We start from the raw sequence: 26,888 nt of genomic DNA on the forward strand, positions 1-26,888 counted from the left end.
CTGAAGACATCCTCGAAAGGTTGATAAACCGAAGGTAACTCGGAGACATGAACTGAACATAGAGGTTTGACAGAAACTAAACAATCTTCAAAACAGGATTCTCCCCAGGAGAGGATCTCCATGGTTCGCCATCTGAGCTGTAGATTATGCCTTTGCAACCACAGTTACCCAAGGATTACTTCATGAGAGGCTTTGGGAATCACGAGAAAGGAGATATATTTGGAATGTAATGCGCCCACTTTCATCTTGATAGGTACAGTACAACGAGTGATTATGCCTTCGGGAATTCGACTTCCATCCACCGCCGTAACGGAAACCACTAATTCCAAAGGCACAGTTTGACTTTTTACTGTTTAATGAAAGTGGAAGTAATAAAGTGCTCAGCTGCACCAGAATCGAGTAGAGCAGCAATGATGACCATAGAAGACGGAACTTCCAAACAAATGGGTAACGTTGGCTCCTTCCTGGAACATGATTCTAGAGTAACTTCTAGCTTAACCTCTCTACAGTAAGCTAGGAGCGGGAGTGTTTACAAGACTTGAAGTGTTTGGAGGAACCGCAATACATACAGAGGTTCCCCTGCCGGCGCCGAGTACGTTCCTCATCCGTAAGACAAGAGCGACCAATCTGCATTGGTTCCACCGTTGACAAAGGGGATTGTAACGGAGTGGGATCTTGTCGAGGTCTGGAATGAAAGCAAAGGCCAGGTCGCTCGAACTTGGACTTTTGCAAACAGCGTTCTCTATACCGTAAGTCAAGTTTGTTACAAATGGAAATCAATTCGTCCAGCTTTGTTGGTACATCCCAAACCGTCAAATCATCCTTAATCTTGTCGGAGAGCCCGTTCCAGAATGCAGCGACTAAGGCCTCCTCGTTCCAATTTAGCTTGGAGGACAAGGTACGGAACTGGATCACATACTGACTGACAGGACGCGAGCCCTGCCGAAGACAGAAGGATCTCCAGGGATGCTGAGGTGGTTCGGCCCGGCTCGTCAAAGATCTTCCTGCATGAAGAAATAAATCCAGCATAACTGGAGAGGATCGGGTCCCCTCTCTCCCAAAGCGGAGATGCCCACTCCAATGCTTGGCCGGTGAAGAGAGGAATAATATATACGATCTTCATGCGGGCCAATGGGAAATTGGCCAACTGAAGCTCAAACTGGATTTCACACTGGTTAAGGAATCCCCTACAAAGATTCAGAGGAGGTAGCTGCAGACGTGACGTTGAGATTGTCGCTGGAGGAACTACTGCAGAAGAGGAGACTACCAGATCCGAATACTGTGGAGCCCTAATGGCCGCATGAAGAGCCTCTAGCCGATCAGACATGGTTTGCATGAATTGAACAATGTGCGACTGAGTGGATTCCTGAATCTCCAGGCGAGAGAGAATGTTGGTCGTAGCATCGCCTTCGTAGGCCTGGTCACCTGTCGGATCCATGTAGCCAGTGCTTACTGTCACAACGGGGTGTTTCTGTGGATCCGTGTGGATTCATTTCTTCTTACAGCCTTTCAACTTCCCGTCCTAGAAAGCTAAAGTAGCATATATTGTTTCTCTTCTGGCTGGTGCAGCTCTGGATTGGGTGTCACCCCTGTGGGAAAGAGCCGATTCCCTACTCGATAATTATTCAGAGTACCTTGTTTCCTTTCGGAAGATTTTTGATGAGCCCGGAAGGACCATATTAGCGTCAATAGAGATAATGCATCTCCAGCAAGGGAACCGGACAGTTGGCCAATATGCAGTACAGTTTTAGACCTATGCCTCTAAGCTTCGGTGGAATGAAGAAGCGTTATTAGCTGCTTTTTGGAATGGTCTGTCCGAAAAAATTAAGAGTTGGCTACTCGGGATCTACCCCCCAAGCTGGACGATCTGATTTCCCTTTGTACCAAGGTGGATCTGCGTTTTCGAGAGCGACAGTCGGAAAAGAATCATGGGGGACGTCCGAGATTCTGTCCTACTCCACCTTCATCCTTCAGCTCTCCACCTGAGGTGATCCAAGACGAGTCTATGCAAATTAATAGGGCTCGCCTCACTCCAGAGGAATGTCAGAGGAGATGCAGGGATAACTTATGTCTGTATTGCGGGGCTTCGGTACACTTGGTAGCTTCCTGCACTCAGCGTCCGGGAAACTAATCCTCCTAACCAGCAGTGGAGACACTAGGTTAGGAGTGTTGAATTCGTCTCCATCTCCCCCTGAACCATTCCTAGAGGTTACCTTGGAGTTGTCACAGGGTTCTAAAGATTTTCTCTCTCTCCTAGATTCAGGAGCCACTGAGAACTTTATCATGGCAGATGTGGTGCAACAGTTACAGATTCCTACAGTTGAGCTTCCTTGTCCGATTTCACTCTTCGCTGTGGATGGCAGTCGAATTTCCAGCGGAGTCATCACTCAACAGGCTCTCCCTCTCTGGTTATGTATCGGAGCACTCAATAAGGAGTTACTTGATTTCTTAGTTATTCTGAGGGCTACTCATAAAATTGTTTTAGGGCTTCCTTGGCTCCAGAAGCACAACCCAAGAATCGATTGGGGAAGTATGCAAGTTTTGGCTTGGGGAGAGTCCTGTGCCATTTCCTGTTTCCCCTGTGTTAAACCTTTGAATAAAAGTCTATTGGAAATTCACCCGCAAATATCGCTTCAGTATTCTTCCTATTCTGATGTCTTTAGCAAGCAAGCAGCAGAGGTTCTACCTCCCCAGAGACCCTGGGATTGCCCCATAGATCTAATACCAGGGAAAAGTCCACCAAGGGGGCAGATATATCCTCTTTCGGCACCCGAGACAGAGTACATGTCAGAATATATCAAGGAGAATCTTGCCAGGGGTTTCATTCGGCCCTCCACGTCCCTGGCCGGTGCAAGGTTTTTCTTTGTTCAGAAAAAATATGGAGGTTTTCACCCCTGCATCGACTACCGGGGCCTGAACGAGATTACGATCAAAAATCGTTACCTGCTACCCCTGATCTCCGAGTTATTCGATCGGGTTAAGGGAGCTTCAGTCTTCACCAATTTAGACCTCAGGGGAGCGTATAATCTGATCCGGATTAAAACGTGTGATGAATGGAAAACGCCGTTCAACACTCGGAATGGACACTTCGAGTATCAAGTCATGCCCTTCGGGCTCAGTAACGCGCCAGCCGCTTTCCAGAACTTTGTACACAAAATCTTCAGGGATCTACTTTATAAATCAGTCGTAGTCTACTTAGATGACATCTTGAATTTCTCAGCCAATCTGGAAGACCACCGTTTACAAGTTCAAGAGGTGCTAAAGAGACTCCGTCAACATCACTTATACTGCAAGTTTGAAAAATATGTTTTCGAACAACCTTCTATGCCTTTCCTGGGTTACATAATCTCTGGCTCAGGTTTAGAGATGGACCCAGCCAAAGTACAAGCGGTTCTTGACTGGCCCAAACCCACTACACTCAAGTCTATACAACGTTTCTTGGGTTTTGCGAATTTCTATCAAAGATTTATCAAAGGGTTCTCCTCTACAGTGGCTCCTATCACCGCTCTCACTCAAAAGGAGGCTAACCCAAAGGAGTGGTAACCATCTGCTTACGCAGCATTCCAACATTTGAAACAGGCGTTCACTACAGCTCCGGTACTAAGGCAACTTCTGCCAACGCTGTGGGAGCAGTCCTCTCCTAATGTTCGGAGAATTACAAGCTTCATCCATGCAGGTTCTTTTCCAAGAAATTTCTTCCGTCAGAAAGAAACTATATGATAGGGGAGCTAGAGCTTCTAGCGGTCAAATTAGCCTTAGAGGAGTGGCGGTATCTCTTGGAGGGGGCCTAATTCCCTATCTCTATTTTCACTGATCACAAGAACCTGATTTTCCTCAAGAATATTCAGTGTTTGAATCCTCGCTTAGCCCGGTGGGCCATGTTTTTTTCAAGAGTCAACTTCATCCTAACTTACCGACCTGGATCCCAAAACCAAAAAGCTGATGCTCTCACAATACTACTATTCAGATGATTCTAAGGACCCTCTTCCACTTCAGCCAGTTCTCGAGACTCTGAATTCTGCCTTAACAAAGATTCAGCCCCCAGAGGGGAAAGTTTTAGTTCCTCTTCCTCTTTGGAAAAAGTTACTATCCTGGGCTCATACTTCACGGTTTTCCGGTCATGCTGGAGTCCACAAGACAACCAAATTTGTCCAACGCTCTTATTGGTGGCCTTCATTAAATTCAGATGTCTCTACTTTCATAGCTTCCTGTACCAAATGTGCGCAACATAAAACCCTTTATCAATGGCCCACTGGGGAATTAACTACGCTGACTGCTCCCAGGTTGTCTTGGACACATCTCTCCATGGACTTCATTACGGATTATCCTCTTCTAAGGGGTTCACTACCATTTAGGTAATTGTCGATCGCTTTTCCAAGATGGTTTGTTTTGTGCCCCCCCCAAGGGTCTCCCAACTGTACTCAAATTAGCTCAGCTCTTTGTCTCAGAAGTCTTCAAATTCCATGGTCTTCCAACTGAAATCATTTCAGATCGCAGAGTTTAGTTTGTGGCTAGATTTTGGAGGGCTCTCTGTGCAGCTTTACAAATCCAATTAAAGTTTTAGACGGCATATCACCCACAGACCAATGGAAGCATGGAGAGAGTCAATCAAGACTTGGAGACGTTCCTCAGAATCTACATCTCCTCCTCTCAAGACGACTGGATTGAACAACTATCAAGGGTGGAGTTTGCTCACAACAACTCCTATCACTCTTCCACAGGCTATACTCCCTTCTTCACAGTATACGGTTTACATCCCCAGGTTCCTCAGTTTTTGGATCTACCTACTTTAGATCTTCCTGCAGTACAAAATTAATTCAAGGGACTTTCTAGAATCTGGAAGACAGTTCATCAGAATCTGCAAAAGGCTTCTGCTCGTTATAAGTTTGTGCGGATAAAAAAAGAAGAATGGTGCCTAAATTAACAGTTGGTCTGGCTCTCAACTCGCAACTTGAGGTTACATGTTTCGTCCATGAAATTTGCTCCTCGCTATATTGGGCCCTTCCCTGTGGAACAGGTGATCAACTCCGTAACTTACAAACTTAAGTTACCTCCTTATCTGAGAGTTTTCCCAACCTTCCATGTCTCACTCTTGAAGCCTTTAGTATTAAATATGTTTTGTGATGTCCTTCTTCGTTCTCCAAAAGTTGTCACGGAACGTGGTGTAGAATTTGAGATTAAAAAAAATCCTTAATTCCCGGATAAGACATGGTCATCTAAAATATCTTCTAGATTGGAAGGGTTATGGTCCGGAAGAATGTTCCTGGGAAGATTCTTCAGATGTGCATGCTCCTGCATTGCTTCGCAAGTTTCATGAAGAGAATCCCAGCAAACCTGGTGGCTGTCCAGTGGCCATCCTTAAAAGGGGGGGTAATGTCACGGTCCGGTGGATTGGGTCCTGGGAGTCCCGGTACTTACGTGTCCGGACATTCTGGCACGGGGGGGGGGGGGGGGGGGGGCAGGCTGTTGGCGCTGGTCTCAGCTTGCAGGGAGGTCTGGGAGGCCAGGGGGCAGAGGCAGCAGCATGTGTAAGTGCAGCTTCCAGCTGCAGAGTTACAGTATGGGCGCAGCCATCTTGGAAGGGTCACCTGACCCAAATTGTCCAGTGACCAGTGTGACTTGCAAAGCCAATGGGAAACAGCCTGCTGGTATAAACCTGAGGCTTTCTGGGTGAAAAATCATCAGTGCAACGTCTCTCACACAGCCTTGTGTGTACTAGTTAATCTGTGCTTCACAGCCTTGCTCCTGTAGCATCCTGTTCCTGGAATTCTTCTTATTCACTGGATTTCCTGGTCATTTCGGCACACTAGCTGATCCTCCGGATACCTTCACTCCCTGAAACCTCAGTTCATTCCAGTCATCAGCCAATCTACCTCCGAGTACTGCCAGGTGTTCACGCTCGGGCAGCCGGGCTCTGCCGATCCATTCGCTTCTACAGAATTTCCTAGTTACAGCTCCAGCAGTACCTTCATAGGAGACCTATGAAAAAGACCTTTATTCAGCCTGCCCGGCTTATCCTGTCGAAGGTTACCGACACCGAGTCTCAAGCCACAACTCCGGATTCCCAAAATCCAAGCAGTGTGACAATTACACTCTTACTTTTATCTGTGATTATCAGACACCTCTTAAGGGAGTACACACGGAGACATCTGTTCTTAAAATCTAAGCAATCGCACTAGATTTCTGAGATTTTAAGTACGGATCTCTCGTGTGTATGCCCCACTGCGATAGCGATGCACGGCCCCACGCTTTGCTATCGCCAGTGCTAGATTGGCGTACATGCAGACACAATCTAGCACATCGCCCCCTGTCCCGTCCCCCCCCTCTCTCAGCACACATCGCGCTGTGCTGAGCGGGGGGAGAGATGTGTGCTGAGCGGTCACTGATAGATCGCTCAGCACACATCTCTGGGGAAATAAGAATGTGTGCACTGACCTTTACACCCTTACTGCAGTATATGGGCTGGATGGTTCCTGTTCCTTCTGATGATTTGGGATGAACTGTACTTTGTTAAACTTTCTCAGAATAGCACTTAATTACTCATTGCCAAGTATTCTACATAACATATAGTATGTAGAAACCATTGTCGAACCATATAAAAGTGTACATTAGATTATAATTTACAATATGTATAGGGCAGAGGTTCTCAAACTCGGTCCTCGGGGGCCCACACAGTGCATGTTTTGCAGGTCTCCCTACAGAATCGCAAGTGAAATAATTAGCTCCACCTGTGGACCTTTTAAAATGTGTCAGTGAGTAATTAATACGCCTGTGCACCTGCTGGGTTACCTGCAAAACATGCACTGTGTGGGCCCCCGAGGACCGAGTTTGAGAACCTCTGGTATAGGGAGTAATGGTAATTGAAGAAAATGTTATGCTGAGTGAATTGCAAATGTCATTCATATTTATCTTTCTCTTGTTATGTACAGATTCCTCTAAATGACAGAATATACTGGAGACATTTCTAGCAAACCTTTATGAAAGCAAATATTGAAAAGCAGATTTGTTTTACAGATGGGTCCACGTTTATCTTGACCTTTAATAGGATTAACTGAGACTGGCCAGTTGTACTTAATCCCCTGCTGTGATGATTTAATCTCCTGCTGTATTGTTCTCTGTATTGTATTGCAGCTGAGAACAATAGATGAAGGGTTTATGCTAATAAATCATGTTGTGCCTAGGTGCAGAAAACTAGTCAAGATAACCATGTACCCATCTGTAGGTGACAATATGCTATATGTGATATGCACATAGAGTAGGAGCAACAATAAAGTGTGTGTCCAGTTATTGTATTATAAAGTCTTTACTTTCTATCAAATGGAATCATTTAAAAAAGTAATAATATTGTTTCACACTAAGGAGCTGATGCTGAGTGGGATGCAGAGTGGCTGTATTTGTAAGCAGCTGCGGAAGAGTGATTTATTATATTATGCTAGTGCGAATGTTCATAAGCATAATGCGAAGATCCGTGCCCCTGCAAGCAGACAGCCACGATGAAATGCACAGCTCGCCATTTGTTTCCATGAATCAGAATCAGCACCTAAGAGTTCCTCAAATGCATCAATCAAAATGTAAATATATAATGGTGTTATCTTTCTCATACATTATTGCTGCACTCATTAAAAATACATATTTTATTATATATTTAAAAACTGGAATTGAAATGTTCCATCCACTTAATATTGATGCAATGTTAATAGAACACTTAAGATAAATAGCTATTCTTTAATTATGACTGTGATCTCCAGAAATGTGGCTGTGAGCTTATAGTATTAAATGTCAGACTTTCAGTGTAGGAATTTCATCATACTGATGGCAGATTTATGAATGAGGCCACAGTACTTTGTAATACCAAACATAACCTACAAACAGACGTGTGTGATCTGAATGATGCATAATGCATGTCTCGCTCCTTTTCATTATGGGAAATATATGGATCCTCTGCTGAAAGCCGTACATAATGAATCCCCTTAGTACTCTACGATATGGGACATAAATCCCAAGCAGACTCATCAGTACTTTAAAAGTACATTGGGAGGATTGCTTGACTTATTGTGGTTTGTGGTCCAGATTACTGAACAGGTGCTTCCCTGGGTCTATACTAAACAAATCTACTTTTTCATATTCAAAGAATAGAAAGACTTGCAATATTTTCAGCAAGACCTACATTTTATTTTAAAGCCTTAGAAAAAAGTATTGTAACAATTGACATAATATTACTCTCTTGGAAAATGTTTATATTGAGTTTGTTTTTGGAGAATCTTTTTATTGACATAAATTAGATTTTAGTAGATTAGAATTTGACCTGCTTTTCAAAAGATGCACTAACTACATTTTACTAAGCCAACAGTTAGTGGGCCACCAAAACAGAATGCAATAATAATGTCACATGCTTAAGTATTTTTTTCAAAGGTTAACAGCAGGCATTTTTTAGTTTAACAGTGTTCTTATTAGAATGCAAGCATTAAATGAGTTGTGCCATGGCAATTGAAGAAATAATTCAATCTTCAAAGCAAAATCAATTGAATCTATTTAGCAAAAACCATCTAAACTAAAGGAGTGTATGATAGGGGCAGACATTCCAAGAACCCCTGTAACCCAACAAGGTTGAACAGTTACAGCTGAATCCATTTACAGAGGTATCTTCTTTTGAACAACTTCTCAGAGAGCTGCAGTCCAATCTCTGGTTTACAGAAGTATGTGTTGCTAATTAAGGGACAAAACAATATAAATTGTAGCAACATTTATGTAGAGGTGACAGTTGTCAAATGGATCCGTAAGAGACAGTTTGGACCCATAGATAAAAGCAGTTGAAGAAACGAAAGAGAAAATATGAGCTGAGCTGGAATCCACTGAAGTTCAGATAATAGTTTGAGGTCTCTATGCTGTAGCCAGTTGAGCACATGAAAAAACTCAATGTCTTGAAAAAGACAAATCTCATCACTAGGTAAGATAAAAGGCCCTTCCAATATAAGTTAAGCATTCCATAGCATATAATAAAGGTTATGTATGCAGAAACTTGAAAGTGTCCATTAGTGAAAAAGTTCACAGGCAAGCCGAAAAGAGGACTACATTGTGTTCATGCATCAAAAGAAGTAGCAGCATGCTTTAACAGTTATACATACCTTCTCATGACTAATACCCCAATGAGAGCAGGAAAATTCCATATATACATCAGAAGTTCACTCATTTAAACCTATGGTCTAATAGAGAAAATTCAAAGGGATCATGTCAACATTTATCTTGACATTGAGGAAGTGTCGGACTCATGTGGATGCTAGCAGCATGATTCGAAGTGAAGGAATGGAGTGTTAAAAAGACAGATAATAGCTCTTACAGTTCAATATGTATTAAAAGGATCAACCAAGTTTTGACTCTAGCACTTGTCAAACTTAACTGAGACCTCAGTGGGACCCCATCTTTTCAGACGTACTCATAACATTGCCTAGAAAAGTTACATATAAGGAATGAGCGGTCCAGTTTTGCTTACTGTATATCCAAACACACCCGAACTTTATAGTCGAACAGAGTCTGGCTCAGGTCCTCCCACCAAGTTTCAGATTTCAAAACTGGATTTTGCATGTACTACATACTAGCAGCCAAGTTTCATGATTCAAGCATTTGTGGGTATGTAATTCTACTAAACATTTTTTTAGTGGGGTGCCTTGTACTAATTGTTCTTCATGCGACCTTGGTGAAATGGAATGGAGCAGTATGGTGCAAGAGCAAAAGTATTATCTGTATAGCACTGATACTACAGTGAAGTAGCAGACTGGAACAGAAATGAGAAAGCAGGCTGGGACTACACAGAAAATTCAAGAGTAACTTGCTGATGATAACAGTCCGGAAACAGCAGAGGATAGCAGTGATTAACTGCACAGGCTTTGCAGGCTGGAGCTGGAGATGATTAGCAGTCTGGAACTGCAGTAGTAACTGAGCAAGGTTTTCAGGCTGGAACCTAGTCAGGAAAAGCTGAGCTGAGCAGACATGCCGGGGCCTCTCTCCTGGGAGCTCTCTCCATGGTGTCCAGTATACCATCATCTGGAACCCTCAAAGCTCCATTCGGAGCGGCCCCCACACCAGCTCCTGCTTTACCTCTGTGGGTGCCCCCTGCTAAACTCCTTGACCCATCTCCAGACCTGCTAGTCTCCCGCTGGTGTGCTGCACACTGCAAGTGCCATTTTAGGAATCCCAGAGGATGGGCTGCTGACACTATGCCAGACTACCGCTGCTCCCACTGGCTGACCACCCATTCCCCTGCTGGCTGCACTCCACTGCCCACTGTCACCTTGCCGCTTTACCTGACAACCCCTGCCTGGATGACTGCAGCTGCAGCTGGCCACTAATCGTCTCCCTGCTGGTCTTCTCTGCCTGCTGTGGCAGCTCCAGGACTTTAGACTCTCAGAGCTGTCACTGCATGTGTGGCATTAGCACCATTGTTCAGAGCTGCCCACCGACTTCAACATTGTGAGCCCCCCCACCTCATTGTGAGTCCAAGCTATGCCCGCCATTACCACCTCCCAAAATGTGTGCCTGAACAGCCAAGATATGTGCACAATTGCCGTGCTGGAGACCACAACCACGAGCCTTCCCATATGCCCTTTGCCGGAGGACACAGAGGAGCCTACTTTACGATTATGGACATCTCCACAACAGCCGTTCTCAAATGTGGGCCTTCTCCTCCAGGTGAGCTTGGAGCAGAGGGGGAAATGTGTTGCAGCCGCCATCTTGCCATCTGCCTTTTGCCCTGCTGCTGAGGGGCTACCATTTTTCCACCCACTCCCCTACTCGACAGCTTTCCTGCTCCTGGGCCATTTCACCTGCTCGGACATTGGCAGGTCCCCTCTCCATTTGTGGCCAGATGACCCCACCTTCACTGCACACAGCTGAGAATAGTACTGGTCATGCTAGTGTTATACATATTGATGTTGGACAGGGGATTCTTGAGGCCACAGCAGGCCCTCTATTCTTTGATTTTTCTTTAATATGTTTTGTTTTTGTTTGCTCTGGCTCTTGGGTCCATATATGGCTTCCCTACCGCAGTGTAACCTTTGTAGTATGCCCAACATGGCTGCCTCAACTGGTACGCTCCTAGATCAAATGAAAAATACATGGACATGACTGTTGATGCTCCAACCACCCATTTTGTGTCATCTGTTCTGGTTGCAACCTATTCTAACCTGGGCAATCCTACATAGTGCGACCAACACGGTTGCCTCATTTGGTACCTTTCATGGTTGGAATATACAACTCCATGGAAGGATTGACCAAATCTCTGTACCAACCCAGCAGAATACTTACTATGCTCTATAGGTTTTCGTTTTAATTTTTTACAATTTCTGTGTTTGTTTATTGCTGTAATACTTAAATCTTTTGTAGTATGTGCTTTTTTCTTAATGCTTGTAAAGGGCCTTGAATCCTACGAGAGAAAGATTGCTATGTAAATAAAATTATTATAAACAACACAGGAAATGCTAGAGCAAAGCAGTCTGTCCACTAGGGAGATAAGTTGTACTGGCAGATGCAGAGTCATATAGGGTGCCTTAACAGATGATTGGTGTGCTTGCTTAAGTACCCGGGAACTGCCTGTTGCTGGTTGGCTGGATGACTTGGATGGTGTTATATCAAGATGGTGGCACCCATGGAGTGGAGTGAATCATTAGACGAGATGTATAGTAGACAGCTCAGGTCAGATTTGGGGAAATGCTAGAGGCAAGATAAGGAACTTAGGGAACTGGTAACGGGTCCTTGGATCTGGCTCAGTACAGTAGCCAACATGCTTTACTCCTCTCCTTGGGCACATTAGATTTATGTTCAAAGAATATGCCTTAAAGGTAATACACAGTCGAGTCACATTATTATGACCATCTCCAACATTTGTCTTGCACTTGCTTTGTGGGTATAAAAGGTGTGCATTAGGTCATCTGCATACATATCACTCATTGCTGTCATGGGTAAAAAGGGTGATTTATCCGAGTTGCAAAAAGGGATGACAGTATTTCCTGAAACAGTGCAGTTTGTGAACTGTTCGCGTGCTGCTGTTGTGAAGGAGTATTGTGACTGGACAAATGGCACCATTGAGAATAACATAGAAACATAGAATTTGACGGCAGATAATAACCACTTGGCCCATCTAGTCTGCCCCTTTTTTTATACCATATTGTTATAAACCCTATTTAAGCCTTATGTCTATCTAATGCATGTTTAAATTGCTCTTTAGTCATAGCCTCTACCACCTCTTATTGGAGGCTATTCCACTTACCTCCCTCCAGTTTCAGTGCATGTCCTCGTGTTTTAATACTGCTCTTCATTTGAAGAATGTTTCCCAGTCCTGGACCTTGTTAAAACCCTTGATATATTTAAAAGTTTCTATCATGTCCCCCATTTCCCTTCTATGCTCCAGACTACGCATATTGAGATTTTTTAGTCTTTCTGGATAAGTTTTGTGATGTAGGCCATGCACCATTTTAGTTGCACTTCTTTTTACAGTCTCTAATGTAGTAATATCCTTCTGAATATATGGCCTCCAGAATTGAACACAGTATTCTAGATGAGGTTGTACCATTATTACTTATTTCTGCTACTGATTACTCTCCCTATGCAACCAAGCATCTGACAAGCCTTCCTTATTGCTTTGTTACATTACTTACCTGCCTTTACGTCACCTGAAATAGAGACTCCTAGATCCCTTTCCTCCTCAATAGTTTCCAATATAGTACCATTAATACTATATTTAGCCTCTGGATTTTTGAGACCCAAGTGCATGATTTTGCATTTTTTGGTACAAACTGTAATTGCTATACTTTTGACTATTTCTCTAGTCTACCTAGATCATCAATCATTTGTTTTACCCCTCTTGGTGTGTCTACCCTGTTGCATACCTTTGTATCATCTGCAAAAATGTATACTTTCCCTTCAATACCATTTGCTATGTCACCAATAAAGCTATTAACAAACACTGGTAAAAGTACAGATCCCTGGGTTACTCCACTGGTAAGATTTCCCTCCTGTGAATGCACTCCATTTACTACAACTGTCTGTTTTCTATCCTGCAACCAAGATTTTATCCACTCAACTATCTTCGTATCCAATCCCAAGCTTTCGAGTTTATTTAGTAGTCTGCAATGTGGGACAGTGTCAAAAGTCTTACTAAATTCTAGATAAGCTACATACAGTATATGACCCCCCTTTATCCACTACTTCAATCATCCAGACAACAAAATCAATAAGGTTTGTTTGACATGATCTCGCCCCAGTGAATCCTTGCTATAATTTGCTGGATTTGAGATAAGCTGCAACTCATTCTTTTAAGAGTGTTTCCATCAATTCCCTACTACTGATGTAAGGCTCACTGGTTGGTAGTTGCTTGCCTGTTCCTTGCTTCCACTTTTGTGCCGTGGTACTATCTGGAAACTGTGAAGCACCACGTGCCATTGATGTGAGAGGTGAACGGCAGCTACAAAGGTGTGTGAGGGCCGACAGACATGCTACAGTGGAGCAGCTCACCGTCAAAATGAACCTGGGGCCTACCAGAAGTAAAAAAAGAGTCTGAAAGCGCTGGTATTCAGTTAATTTTTTAGTTTTTATTTTTATATTTAAATGTAAAAATTAAAAATTAACTGAATACCAGCGCTTTCAGACTCTTCTTTTCTTTTTGGGCATATCTAAGGAAGACGAGTAACTCCCTCAATTGCGAACTGCAGGTACTCAGTTAAAACGAATATTTAATCAGCGCCAGGCATATATAAATTATTATTATTTTTTGTCTACCAGAAGTGTATCTAAAATGACAGTTAAGCCCATCTAGCCGCTGTCCATGCTGCACATGGCGGTTACTCTGGCTATTAGCTGGTGGTCATAATAATGTGACTCAACAGTGTATATCGAAAGAAATTTTAACTTGACATTCAAATGTGTATTTACAAGTGAATACAAGTGAACAAGTGAAATTTAACAAACCATTGTTCCCTACATGCACGTCTCCCCTTCTACATGCAGCACTGTTGCTAGAGACATCAGTAAGCAATGACATCATACATTAGTCTTTGCAATTGTCACTCTGAGATGTAATTACCATGTGTATATGATATTACACCAAATAGTACTTTCACCAGACTATATTAGGCACCTGTTCTCAGTACTACTTCTTAAAGCCAGGTATTAGCACTGAGTATTATCTCAGGAGTCCTTTACATGTGTTTACTCAGATTACACATTTGCCTGCTTGAGCACTTTGCTTTCACCAACCCCTGACATTGTGACATATTGTAAAATATTCTGCTCTCTTCAATCTTGATCTTGGGTTGTGACTGATTATCCTAGCTCATTTAATCCTTCACCTTGCCAATTCTGCCTGGATCTATTTCCTGGATCATCATACAGAACACTGGGACAGATGTATTAACCTGGAGAAGGCATAAGGAAGTGATAAACCAGCGATAAGTGCAAGGTGATAACGCACCAGCCAATCAGCTCCAATATGTAAACTAACAGTTAGGAGCTGATTGGCTGATGTGTTTAACACCTTGCACTTATCACTGGTTTATCACGTCCTTATGCCGTCTCCAGGCTTAATACATCTGCCCCACAGTTTCCAAAGTGTGTTAGCCCTTACCTGAGCATGGCGGTCATATTCCTTTCAGTTACAAACACTGTTATAAGGGTTACCTCAACACTTAAAACCAATTTATACACCAATACCCTAATAGGATCTGACACAGGACTGCTCTGAGTTATACCCCTATCAGACTGCCAGCTTTGAACACGGGTTATTGCACATGAGAACGAATAACCCTTGTTGCTGTGCGATCTGAAAGGGACCAGTTGAAATTATCCGGCTCGAGCAAACCGGTATTTCAACTCGGGTAGCGATCAGGGTTGAGCACGTGTTCAACCCGATTCGCTGTGTTGTGTGAATGGGAAAGCCAGGTCGATGCGACCCATTTCCCATTCACACTATAGGGACAGGCGGCACTTTGGAGATCATGTGATCTCCAAGCGCCACCCCCGCATCACCGCTGACGTCACCCACCCGCCAATATGCTGGGTTGGGGATATCGGCAAATAGGGGCTCAGGCGGGTTGCACCCGGGAAGCACCAAAGCAAGCCTGGACACATTTGAGAAACACACTGCACTGCCCCTCCCCCCAATATTGCAATGCTGCAGAGTGTAATACAAAACATAGAAAATAGTAGTTATTACCAGATGTTTTCTACAGTTAAGCAGACAGTTCTAAAAATAATAAAATAATGAATTTTCTATACTTTTTGTTATTTACATGAAGCCTTACACTGCTCAGGAACATGAAAAACATTTTTCTTGTAAAGATATTTGCTCGTTGTTGTTTTGATAAGGAGCGGACAGCGCACACATTTGCAAATCTTGAAAGAATTGCATTTATAAATCTTTGATTAATGTAGTAACAGAACTACTGTAGATAAAGCTGTTTAGAGGCTGTTATAGAAACAAATGCACAATTTTTCCAGTTGTATATTGTTTAACGCACTGTAGTAACTAGAGATGAAATAACATTGTTACTTATAAACATGTTGCATCATGATCTTGTAAGCCTTAGACGAGCTAAATTCTACCGGTAGAAAAGCAATTTTCACTGTTTAACATTTAAATTATATTCGGCCCTAGCCATTCTGTCAGACTCATTTTGTATGCTAATCCTCTAGCAATACGGAGGAGGTAGGACAGTGGCAGGGAACAAGCCTTACAGCTCTGGGGGCGTAGCAAGATTTAGTTGAGGGTGTGTGGCCTGGTCTGAGGGATCCAACCAAACAAGAAAGCAGGTAAACACAAAAATAAAATAACCTACAGTGACTATTCACACAACTTGTACAGACAGATAACAAAAAATGATTTTATGGAAAATACATAGTCCCATTCCAACCACAGCTGTACCTCTTCATATAACTTAGAATGTGATTAAGATAATTGATTAATGTAGGCATTTAATTTAATAATATAGGCATAAATGTGGTGTCATCTGTATACCTTGTTATTTTTCTGATGCTTTAATAGAAATAGAATGCATTACCACTAAATACATTTTATTCATAAAAGTCATCTTTAAAATGCCTATTATATCACTCAAGCTCATAAGATGATTAGTTAAGAATAAGGAAACATAAGTAACTGTCTGCCAGTTTATATATATTGATATTAATAATTTAAGTTTCAATAAAAATGTTCTTGTCGTCTACTGCAGCACATTTCAAGCTTATAATGAATCACAATTTAATAATCTTCTTGTGCTCCACCAATAAATAGCAGATTCCTCAAACAGCTGCATACATCAGAATGACATAAATACCCTCTACATACCTTGGCTCGTGATAGTTGAGATAAAAATAATGCTCCATCAGTTTCCAAGTAACGCCATTGTCATGAGAGTAGTGGAGTAAGACACCTTCTCCAGGCTTGTCAGGGGCTTTGCATGTACTCAGAACAGATTTACTTCCAATCCGTAAAGTAAATTGAAGAAATCTGTGGATAAAATGTATAAATACTTTGATCTTAAAAGACCAAATTGTAACATTTCTTTAGGATTTCTCATACTGATACTATGAAAATAAACTGCAGTTCACAGAACAATGTGTTTTATCTTCTAAAAATAATCCTATTAAAGATAGATGTGTCACTCTTAATGTCGTCCATGGTTGTTTTAATAACATTGCATTTAGTGGATATAATGAAAGGACTTACAATTGTCCACAATATATCAAATATAATTGTTATTGGCTCTGATACACATTTGTCTGGCTTGGCTAAGCTATATCATACAGTATAATACACTGTATTGACAAACATTTACAGTGGAACATAAGAACATACTACATTGACAGAGCAAGTCTTGCAGTGTATGTGATTATAAATAGAGCAATGCAGGTCCTGTGCAAATTTTCCACTTAGGAACCTCCCTGTGGAAATTATTGTATGAAATACGAAAACTAGTATGTAAGTGCCAGGGGATATCATAGGGCATATTGCTTTGTGCTACATTACTTATAAGAGGAAAATAAATTAATTGGCTTATGATATTGTAAATCAAATATTTATGACCTGTTACTTATCCATTCACATATCCTGTATGTATGGTAGTTAAAGGTACGGTAGTATACCTACTTTCTCAAAGTAAACTTTTAATATCTATGCTTATTTATTGAACTATAAATAGCATGGGCTTCAACAACTGCTTACCTCAGGATAAGTATTATTATTCCCCTCACCTTTTCTGTACTCCTCTGATTAGCTGAACTATTGCAGACAGACAGAGCAACATGGAATTGGCAAAGTACTTTATCAAAACTATCTTGTAACTCACCTGGACTGTGAGCTGTCAAGGAAGGTAGTTGTCAGCTGTCGCCTCCCTTCCTTGTTAAAAATCAAAGCTTTGCCACTTGCAAGCACACCGCAACCAAAGCTAACTTCAGCACCACGGATAGAGTAAAAGTTGTGGTAGGAAGAGAGTCTGGAACTTGTAAAGCTTTCTGATATAAACACAGGGAAGGTATGTGAAGCCATTTCACAAGCTGGTCCAGAAAAACCAGGCTCACACCTAAAATGTAAAAAAAATACATAAAATACATAACATAAACCATCTAGAAAATTAGGTAAACCAAGAAAAAATAAAGGACATGTGGTCTCGGGAAGAACTTGACAGCATAGCCCCCAATACTGGTCAAAAGCAATGCATTTGGCTCTGTGAGCTCACAATACAAACACACATGAAAAAACACCAATTTCAATGTATAGATGACATCAGGAATAAAATAGTTTTAGGTAATACCCTTAACTGTTCAACATAAAAGATGTTTGTTCTAAGCTTTCACAATTACTTGGGTCTCTTTTTTTTAGCATGGTATAACGCAAACTGATGTATCACATTTATACACACACACGTATACAACAGATCAAATAGCTAACAACTTGACACAAAGGATAAGCAGTAAGCTACTACACAGATATACGTACATTCCATTACATCAGTAGATTCAAAGGAAAACACACAGAAAGCAAAGTAACCATATTAGGAGTGCACAACAGCAGTTTTTAAGAAATATAGCCCTTCATATTTTCAAAGTGATTGAAACATAGAATATGACAAGAATGATTAGACAATAAAGAACATTGCTAAAAATCAATACAGTGAAATCTCATCACTCCCAGATAAAGTGTCATGTGGGAGGCCTGACAGACTATAGTAATGAGTACAACCAGCACCAGATGAGGCATTTGCAAGATATATGTGACACTCACTTGCAGCCAGTTCTTGTGCATTGTCCTCGACCAGAGCAGAATTTCAGGCAGGAAGGTCCAATATAAACTGTAACAGAAAATTCATTTAGAAGCCAGTTGATTTGTGGAGAGATAAACATCTGTACTCTGATTACAATTGGGAAACTCATGTCATGAGAGTAAGGATATGATAAGCCTACTGAGTGTAAAGGATCCACATTGCCTTTCAGATTAACAGGGACGCTCTAACATAGGGCCAATAAATCTGTTTAGCACACCACTGACCCTTATAACACCCTAAATTACTGACGATCAAAGACACTCATCCCCACTGGCAAGTTATTTTGTAGAGGTTACTGAACTACATTACAAATCAGTATATCTGATCTAAGGTCCTATGTAATATAGAAAATCATTCTGTGAGCACAACAAATGCTTACTGCTTAACTAATAACAGGCAGCTAAATTGCCTTTCTCATTATTAAAATAATACTTGGTAATAAGAATATTAAATGTTTTTATTTAATAAAGAAGTAATACTTCACAATATAAATTTCTCCATTATTATACATGTGTCCCTAACAGTTCGTATTCTGTTTCTGACATTACACCTGGTATTAAATATTTTATTATTTTATTTTTAAGGGTTCCAAAGCACCATATATATATAAACAACAATTTACAGGATATCATGGCTATATAGTGCACAGCATGTACTACCTACAGAATGCATAATTATGTAACAAGACATTAGAATGTAAGCTCTCACGAGCAGGGCCCTCTTCCCTCATGTGCTTATCCTTTCTCTTACTTTAATAATCCTCAACTGACCAAATCCAGCAGTCTTCTGCCACCTGATACTTATGTCAGTGCTATCTGCTGATGTAGCTACAGTATGTTTATTTACCCTGTACTTGTCCTATATTGTCTTCAACTGTAAGTCACTGTTTTCCTGTTTTGATTATTTATTTATGTACTCTGTAATTGGGCGCTGCGGAACCCTTATGGTGCCATATAAATAAAGGATAATAATAATAATAATGAGGAGAGAGGGCTCTACTTTCAAGAGCTTACACTCTAAAAGGACAGTGGAGGGACACAGAGTGGGTGTCGGGAGCAGAACAGTTGAATGCAAAATCTGCAGAGTTAAGAGGAGGTGTGGTAGGCGTCAGTGGAAAAGTGAGCCCTTAGGGCACGTATAAAGCCTGGCAGGCTAGGCAAAAGTCTGACTGACCAACTGCTTAGTTTTACTCTCCTTATCTTACTTGAAATATGTATATCTAAAGGTGGGTACCCACTACCCGATTGTGGAATGCCAGCGATGGACAACAATATTGTTGAACTATACAGCGTTCAACAATATAGGGGGTCATTCCGAGTTGTTCGCTCGTTGCCGATTTTCGCTATATTGCGATTAGTCGCTTACTGCGCATGCGCAAGGTTCGCAGAGCGCATGCGCTTAGTTATTTTACACAAAAGTTAGGTATTTTACTCACGGCATAACAAGGTTTTTTCATTGTTCTGGTAATCGCACTGTGATTGACAGGAAGTGGGTGTTTCTGGGCGGAAACTTGCCGTTTTCTGGGCATGTGCGAAAAAACGCTGGCGTTTCTGGGGAAAACGCGGGAGTGTCTGAAGAAACGGGGGAGTGTCTGGGCGAACGCTGGGTGTGTTTGTGATGTCAAACCAGGAACGAAACTGACTGAACTGATCGCAATGGCTGAGTAAGTCTGGAGCTACTCAGAAACTGCTAAGAAATTTCTATTCGCAATTCTGCTAATCTTTCGTTCGCAATTCTGCTAAGCTAAGATACACTCCCAGAGGGCGGCGGCTTAGCGTGTGCAATGCTGCTAAAAGCAGCTAGCGAGCGAACAACTCGGAATGAGGGCCATAGTGCGTACACACTGAAAATTATCATTCAACAATAACGTTCAGTGACATCACCGCTGGCATTCCCGAACATGCAGCTCAGCCCGACATTGACGGGTTGAGCTGCATTCAGCTCAATATTGGTGATCGTTGAACGGTGTGCGGGCACACGCATCGTTCATCGGTCATCAATATTGCCCCCATACACACTGGACAATTTCAGCGTAAAAATAAACGTTTATTTTTTAGGCTGAAATCGCCTAGTGTGTATCCCCCTTAAGTATATGTATGCTCTTCCAATTTCCATGTATGTTAAAACTACAATAGAAATATCTAATGATTAAGCATACCATGCGACCCTTTAACATCCCAGAAGTACAAAGATACACTGGATGCATAGGTGGATTTAGACCTCATTGGGCCCTAAGCAAGATACCGATTTGGGGCCCCCTCCCTCAAACAATCCATAGCACTTCTGATTTATGCCCCTTACATTATTTGTTGGTTTTCCTTCTTATATTCTATTACAGTATATTACTTTCCCCTTTCACTGAATGCACCATGTCCCTATACCTCTAATTTCCATTATTACATTATTACTGAGTGTAGCAGGTCCCATACCCCATTATTACACCCTCACTCACTGACTGCATTGTATACCACCCCTTACTGATTGTAGCAACCTAGCATGTCGCCCATCCCTATAATATCCATTATTATACCCCTCAGTCAGTGTGACTGTATTGATTATATATCAGTGCCCCACTGATTGTAGCAGGCATCTCCTATACATAGTAGTACTTAAAATAGAATATAATAGCATATTGATATACTACCAGTCATTGTGTGCCTCCCCTCAGCCATGACTGTAGCAGGTGGATGTTATACATTGTGCTTAAAATTGCACTGTACATCCGCCCACCCCTGCCTGATTGGAATTTGCAGAATGAGGATGTTATACAAAATTATAAAAATACTATACTAAAGTACACTGGAAAACCTCATGTTTCTCGGCTTCTCTCTGTGCGAGTCTGTCGTCATACACACGTGTGTCATGACAGGTCACACGCACAATACTGCAGGACAGGAGACACAGCCATGCACTGGAGCCGCCACCCAACAGCTGTCTGTCGAAGTTGAAAATATTACACCCACACTTCACGTGCAAACACCATACAGAGTGGCCTCTGTGCATGTGCGTTTTCGCCGTACGTACGCATACACGCACGCTACGTACACTGGTTCATGAGCCTTGCGTATTGGTGTGTGGTATGAGTATATACGGTATCATGCGCATTTGCACAGAAAAGCTACAAAGACATATTCAATATACAATTCATATAGTGCACAAGTTACACATAGTCTCCACACACATTGCCAGCAAGTTACATTTACTCAAAGGGCAGAACAATAGAGATATCCAGCTTTACAGGATGTGAGGGGACAGAACCAGGTTAGGACTTAGTATTTGGTATCCAGATGTGCAGTATTTTGAGATCTACATTCCGGTTGTTATGTGCAGTTAATCGCATGTTTCTGCGCATAGATACTGTATGCGCAGAATTGTAATATTCACAAATACTGTAAATACTGTACTCTTGATATTCGGCAGGAACCCGGTGGTGGAGACCTGCAAGCACACCTGGACCAAGCATCGCCCGCTCATTCAAACCAACCTATGACCCCTCATGGTACTGTAAATGACCTGCCCCTTGACCTATGGAAGAAGAGCTTACATTCCCATTGTATTGAATTTGGACCCATTGTATAAAAGAAAGGCTTCCTGACCAGGCTCAGTCTATTCTCTGAAGGTCATCTTGCTAAGACTGACTGAGGCCTGGATCCGGGAGCGCTCGCGAACAAACGTATGTACTATTAGTTGTAGCTCTTCTCTGTAATATTGTTGTATTTTCTGTTTATATCTTTTGAGTAAATACTGTTGATGCGCTGGACCACAACATCACATTTAACTACTGGTGTCGCATTCCATTCTTGTTTGGTGTATAAGGTGTATTCAGCCACGCGTGTCGCTGCATTGCGCGCATAGCGTGTCGGCGTGTTTACGCAACGTGTATACATATCTTAGAGGTTATAAGCGTATGCTTAGCGGCCGCAGCGGCCCGAACCCTAGTGAAACCAATACTGCTTTTCCTTGTAAATTAATCGAATTTCACATGTCTAATCACTGACAACCTACCAGGAGTATTCAGCTAGCCCCTCAGAGCGGAGCTCATGGTCCACTAGAAATGCTCATTATACAGCGTTGTCAGCGGGCCACCTGGGACCCACATGGCTCTAAGCAACTACTTTGGTTGCCTTGTGGTAAATCCCCTACTGACTGGCAGTACAACTGCGTTCATCTCTGAATTAGGCCCTATGTTCCATATGGCAGATACAATTACAGTCCACACATATCCTCACATGTCTTCTCATTCTTCACTTTCCATTCCTCCTGACCCCGGTTCATCATTGCAGTGTAACCATATCATACAGCCCACCAAGAACCTTTGCAATCTGGCGTACAACTATGCAATAGATAGCACCTATCCTTGTGTATCAATGCCTATTTCCCTATAGATTGTAAGCTTGTGAGCAGGGCCTTCCTACCTCTATGACTGTTTTTTATCACCCAGTTTTGTTATATAATTTCCAATTGTAAAGCGCAACGGAATTTGCTGTGCTATATAAGAAACTGTTAATACATAAATAAATAATAATAATAACCCTTGCAATGACTATTATTACAATTTGGCATGAAGTTACAAAGTATCATCTCTCAAATTAAAAATAGGGCCACAAAAAGTCAAAATACCTGCCTGGTCTCACACACCAAGTAAGGCTGAGCGGATTATAGGCCATATATAATACTATGCATAACATGGATTGTTGCAGACAGATACTATAGGACATAATGTATATTCAGGTGTCTAAAACAACATGCCACAGTACTCACATGACTGTAAAGCACTTATCTAATAAACTGCACAAAGCGTTCCATGGCTGTATGTATATCAAAAGAGCAGATGCCTTTTATTGAATTCACACACCACCTCCGTAATCAGCAGCTCAGCTGGCAGTATGATATCAGAAGCTGGCAACAGACACACTGTTGCTTCGCCTCCTGTTGTTACATTCGCCTCAAACTACTGAAGTATAAAACTGTGTTGCAACACAATTTATTAATTTTGCGCAGCCTGTCATGAAGTTATTTTCTATAGTACAGCCTTCTAAACTGTGTCTCTTATCCAAGGTACAGTAGTATAAATATGTGATACAGGGGGGCAGCTAAATAATCTATAGCTAGGACAGAAAAACAGGTTGGAAGCTCTTATGCTAAGTGTACAGATGATGAGGTTTTGACATAATACAGAATTAAACAGTGCACAATCTAAACTATGTCTCTACAAATATACATGTATTTATTATTACAGTGTCTACACTATTTAAATGATAACATTGCTGTAACTGTCATTATTGGAAACTGTATAACAAGTGGTATCCTTTTCTGCATATCAAGAAATAAAAAATGCTTTTCTTGCTTTTGGGTTGGAATGTGAATACTAACTGTTGTCAAGTGCCCACATGTTTCCCGTAACTGGTCCGTTCTGTCGCCACCGTATTCTTGTGTCTCTAGTCAGAGCTGCATTGGGAAGAGGAATAGTAATTCTACTCCACCTGCATAAAAAGATGATGTGTATGTTAACATGGAATAATATATGACGACTTTATTAAACAAGGTAATATAGAGTCAGACGCAATGTGCAGTATTATAAATAGTAAGATTCTGATCATCAGAATGTGAGACCATGCTAATGTCTGATGAGGTCTAATGTGGCCACAGTCATTTCTATCAAGTGGGAACAATCTTACAATGTGAAATAAGGGTAACAGGCGCTATAACTTAAGGCCCTATGTTCTCATGCTCAGGAGTAAATGCTGGATTTCAGGAAGGGGGTTTCCAAAGTTTGGATTTTAGAGCGATTGTCGCCAGTCCATGAAGGATGCATAATTAGCATGTAACAAGCTATAGCCTGCCCCAAACAAAGCGTAGTGTATGTAAAACAGTACATATGCAGCCCAATGATGATGGTCAGAGGTGGATTTAGGGGTGAGAGCTCCCCTAGGCACAACAATAACAGCCACCCTCCGCCTGCCTAATTTTATAATTTTTATTGATTGGTTATAAGGTCTCATTTGATGATAGCCAATTTAATAGACTATGACATTATGACATTTTTTTATTTTTAATTATGTAAGTATATTTACTAAGTGGGACAGCTTACAGATGCATGTCCTACCCGTTTACAGTCCATTCAAGATGGCATATGGTACAGTACAGTAGAAATATTTTGCAATTAATGGTACTTTTTGGCTGAAGTTACCAACACAAGCATCCTAATGCTGCCGCCAAACAAGTGCCGAAATTCACCACTGATCATGGTAAGCCACTTACCTATGATTGAGCACTCAGATCCATAGATACACACAACAAACTTGATAGGAAAATCTGCTGCCACTGGGCATGTGCAGCAGCTCCATTCCATCCTTTATACTGCATGCGGTGGCCACTGGCCAGGCTCTGGAGTAGGGGGTTTCTGGCCACATGGAACCCCCCTGCATTTGCCTATGATACTAGCTATATAGTATAAGTAGCACAATAAGTTCCTTTGTAGCTTGAAACTAACTTGCACTGGAAATAAGGCTATGGTTGAATATTATAAGAACAACTATTTTCCTGTGATTGGATTGATTTAGCGACCATTAGAATGTATACTTCTGCTCTCATTAAATAGAAGTTAATCATTATTTCAACAGTGTCCCATCCTGAATATTAGTTTAGTTACTAGATTGTAATAATCCACAATTAGAACTGGAAACCAACTTACTTAGGGTCTGCTGATTTGTGCTATGATGTAAAACTATTCTGCAAATCAAATTTAGTATGAATTACACAGATGTCAGAAGAAATCTGTCTAAATGATTGGCTTATCTCTACCCACCATTATCGCATGGTAAAAGTCCACAGGTTGCTCTTACCCACTGTAGTTATCAGATGAGTAGATAGTGCTATGTGGGAGATGAGGTCCAGCACAAAGCTCAGGCAGACATTCAGAATGAAGCAGAGACCAGGTCCGGCCATGGTTAGTCGAAAATTCCAAGCTAACACTGTAGACATTTAATGTAAATTAAAATACATCTTTAAATTGTTTATTATTAGTTGTTATTATTATTATTATTATTATTATTATTATTATCATAAACAAATACTAGAGATGTACGGGTTCATATTTACTCAGTTCTTAACGCCAGAATTAATGCAAGTTTGGCTTTATCCGGATTTTTTTTTATTGACTTTCCAAAATACGTGACATCCGAAAGCCAATGAGATGTCATTTTGAGATCTGGGTAAATCCGAACCCGCACATCTTTAACAAATAGGCAAATAACAATCTCTAACAATGTTTCGGATAACATCTTAATGCATTCAAGATTTTAAAATTGATTTTGACATTTCCAAAGCATAACAAAGCATTCATTACTATCTATCTGCAAAAAATGAAAAGGAAAATTGGAAGAATTTGATCAACCAATCACCTGTTGTATATTTTGCACTGAAAATAAAACATTTGAAAAATAGATCAAAGCCACAAGAAAATCTAAAATAACGGATGTGAAATGTCACCAACATATTTTCACACGGCAGACCCGTAAATCAGTTTGGATGAACTTCAACACATATGCCAACATATCATTGGTGTCATATAACAACAGTGTGCCCACGGTGAAGTTTGCCACATTTAATGTGTTCCTATATGATCTGACCACAACACGTGAACATGGACATCGCCTCTCTCAAAAAATCTAAAGGAGCACATTGCACAAATGTCTACATGTCACATTAAAAGTCCAACACCATATACCAAGTTTTGTGAATCTAATTTTGTGCTGAACAAGGTATGGTATAGAGGTGAGTTGTTCTGATGATACAATCTTTGAGATACACCTTTGCTTCACCATTCAGGAATATAAGTGTGAATTGACATAAATAGACTATAACCAGAGCTGGGGTGACTGTCAGTTCATTCTGTGGTCATCAAATTACACAACAAAATTCAGTGGCCAAACTTGGAATGAGCCCTAATATCTCACAGAATGGTTTACTGCATTTTGACCCCTTTACTCTGTGTAAAACTATTTTGAGAAAGCACTCCTAGAAATGAGCTTTAGGGGCAGATTTTTCCAAAAGTATTTGCAGCATATCCCATTTATAGGGGGATACCTGAAAATACTAAGCATCATTTGGATGTATGTTCTGGGGACCACAACAGATATTGTGATATCTGCTGCAGCCCCCATTTGCAATTGAAAAGGCAGCCCCATGGGCTCCTATATAGGGCTGCAAACATTCTGTAGCTTGGTCCCGTAGCTAACGTCACCTGAAAATAGCATTAGCCATTGTAGCGGGATGCGGTTACGTTGCCGGCGCCCGGGATTCCGGTGGTCAGCATACCGACGCTGGGATCCCGAACACTCACAATGCCGCCAGCCGGAATCCCAGCTAACGAGGGCTTTTCCCACTCGTGGGTGTCCACGACACCCACAGAGTGGGAATAGAACCTGTGGCGAGCGCAGTGAGCCACCGAGCCTGTAGCGTGGTGAGCGCAGTGAGCCCGCAAGGGGCTCCATTGTGCTTGCCCCCCTCCTGGCATTCAGGTAGCCAGGATCCCGGCGTCGCTATGCTGACCCCCAGGATCCCAGCCGCCGGCAACGT

The 26,888-nt window shown here is 41.6% G+C and overlaps 1 protein-coding gene across 4 annotated transcripts in view; it reads right to left on the reverse strand.

The window, feature by feature from the left end:
• The window catches only part of RELN (reelin), an 856,893-nt gene that overhangs the window by 301,110 nt on the left and 528,895 nt on the right, over positions 1-26,888 (reverse strand). For all 4 annotated transcript variants that reach the window (XM_063927014.1, XM_063927013.1, XM_063927012.1 and 1 more), the window contains exons 15-19: positions 25,154-25,282; positions 23,682-23,791; positions 18,269-18,335; positions 17,334-17,567; positions 16,334-16,495 (exon numbers count right to left, since the gene is read on the reverse strand). In XM_063927014.1, coding sequence (XP_063783084.1) covers positions 16,334-16,495; positions 17,334-17,567; positions 18,269-18,335; positions 23,682-23,791; positions 25,154-25,282 — 702 coding nt within the window. The remainder of the gene's footprint in view (positions 1-16,333; positions 16,496-17,333; positions 17,568-18,268; positions 18,336-23,681; positions 23,792-25,153; positions 25,283-26,888) is intronic.

The sequence above is a fragment of the Pseudophryne corroboree genome, chromosome 6, assembly GCF_028390025.1.
Source record: "Pseudophryne corroboree isolate aPseCor3 chromosome 6, aPseCor3.hap2, whole genome shotgun sequence".
In the NCBI taxonomy this organism is placed as follows: Eukaryota; Metazoa; Chordata; class Amphibia; order Anura; family Myobatrachidae; genus Pseudophryne; species Pseudophryne corroboree.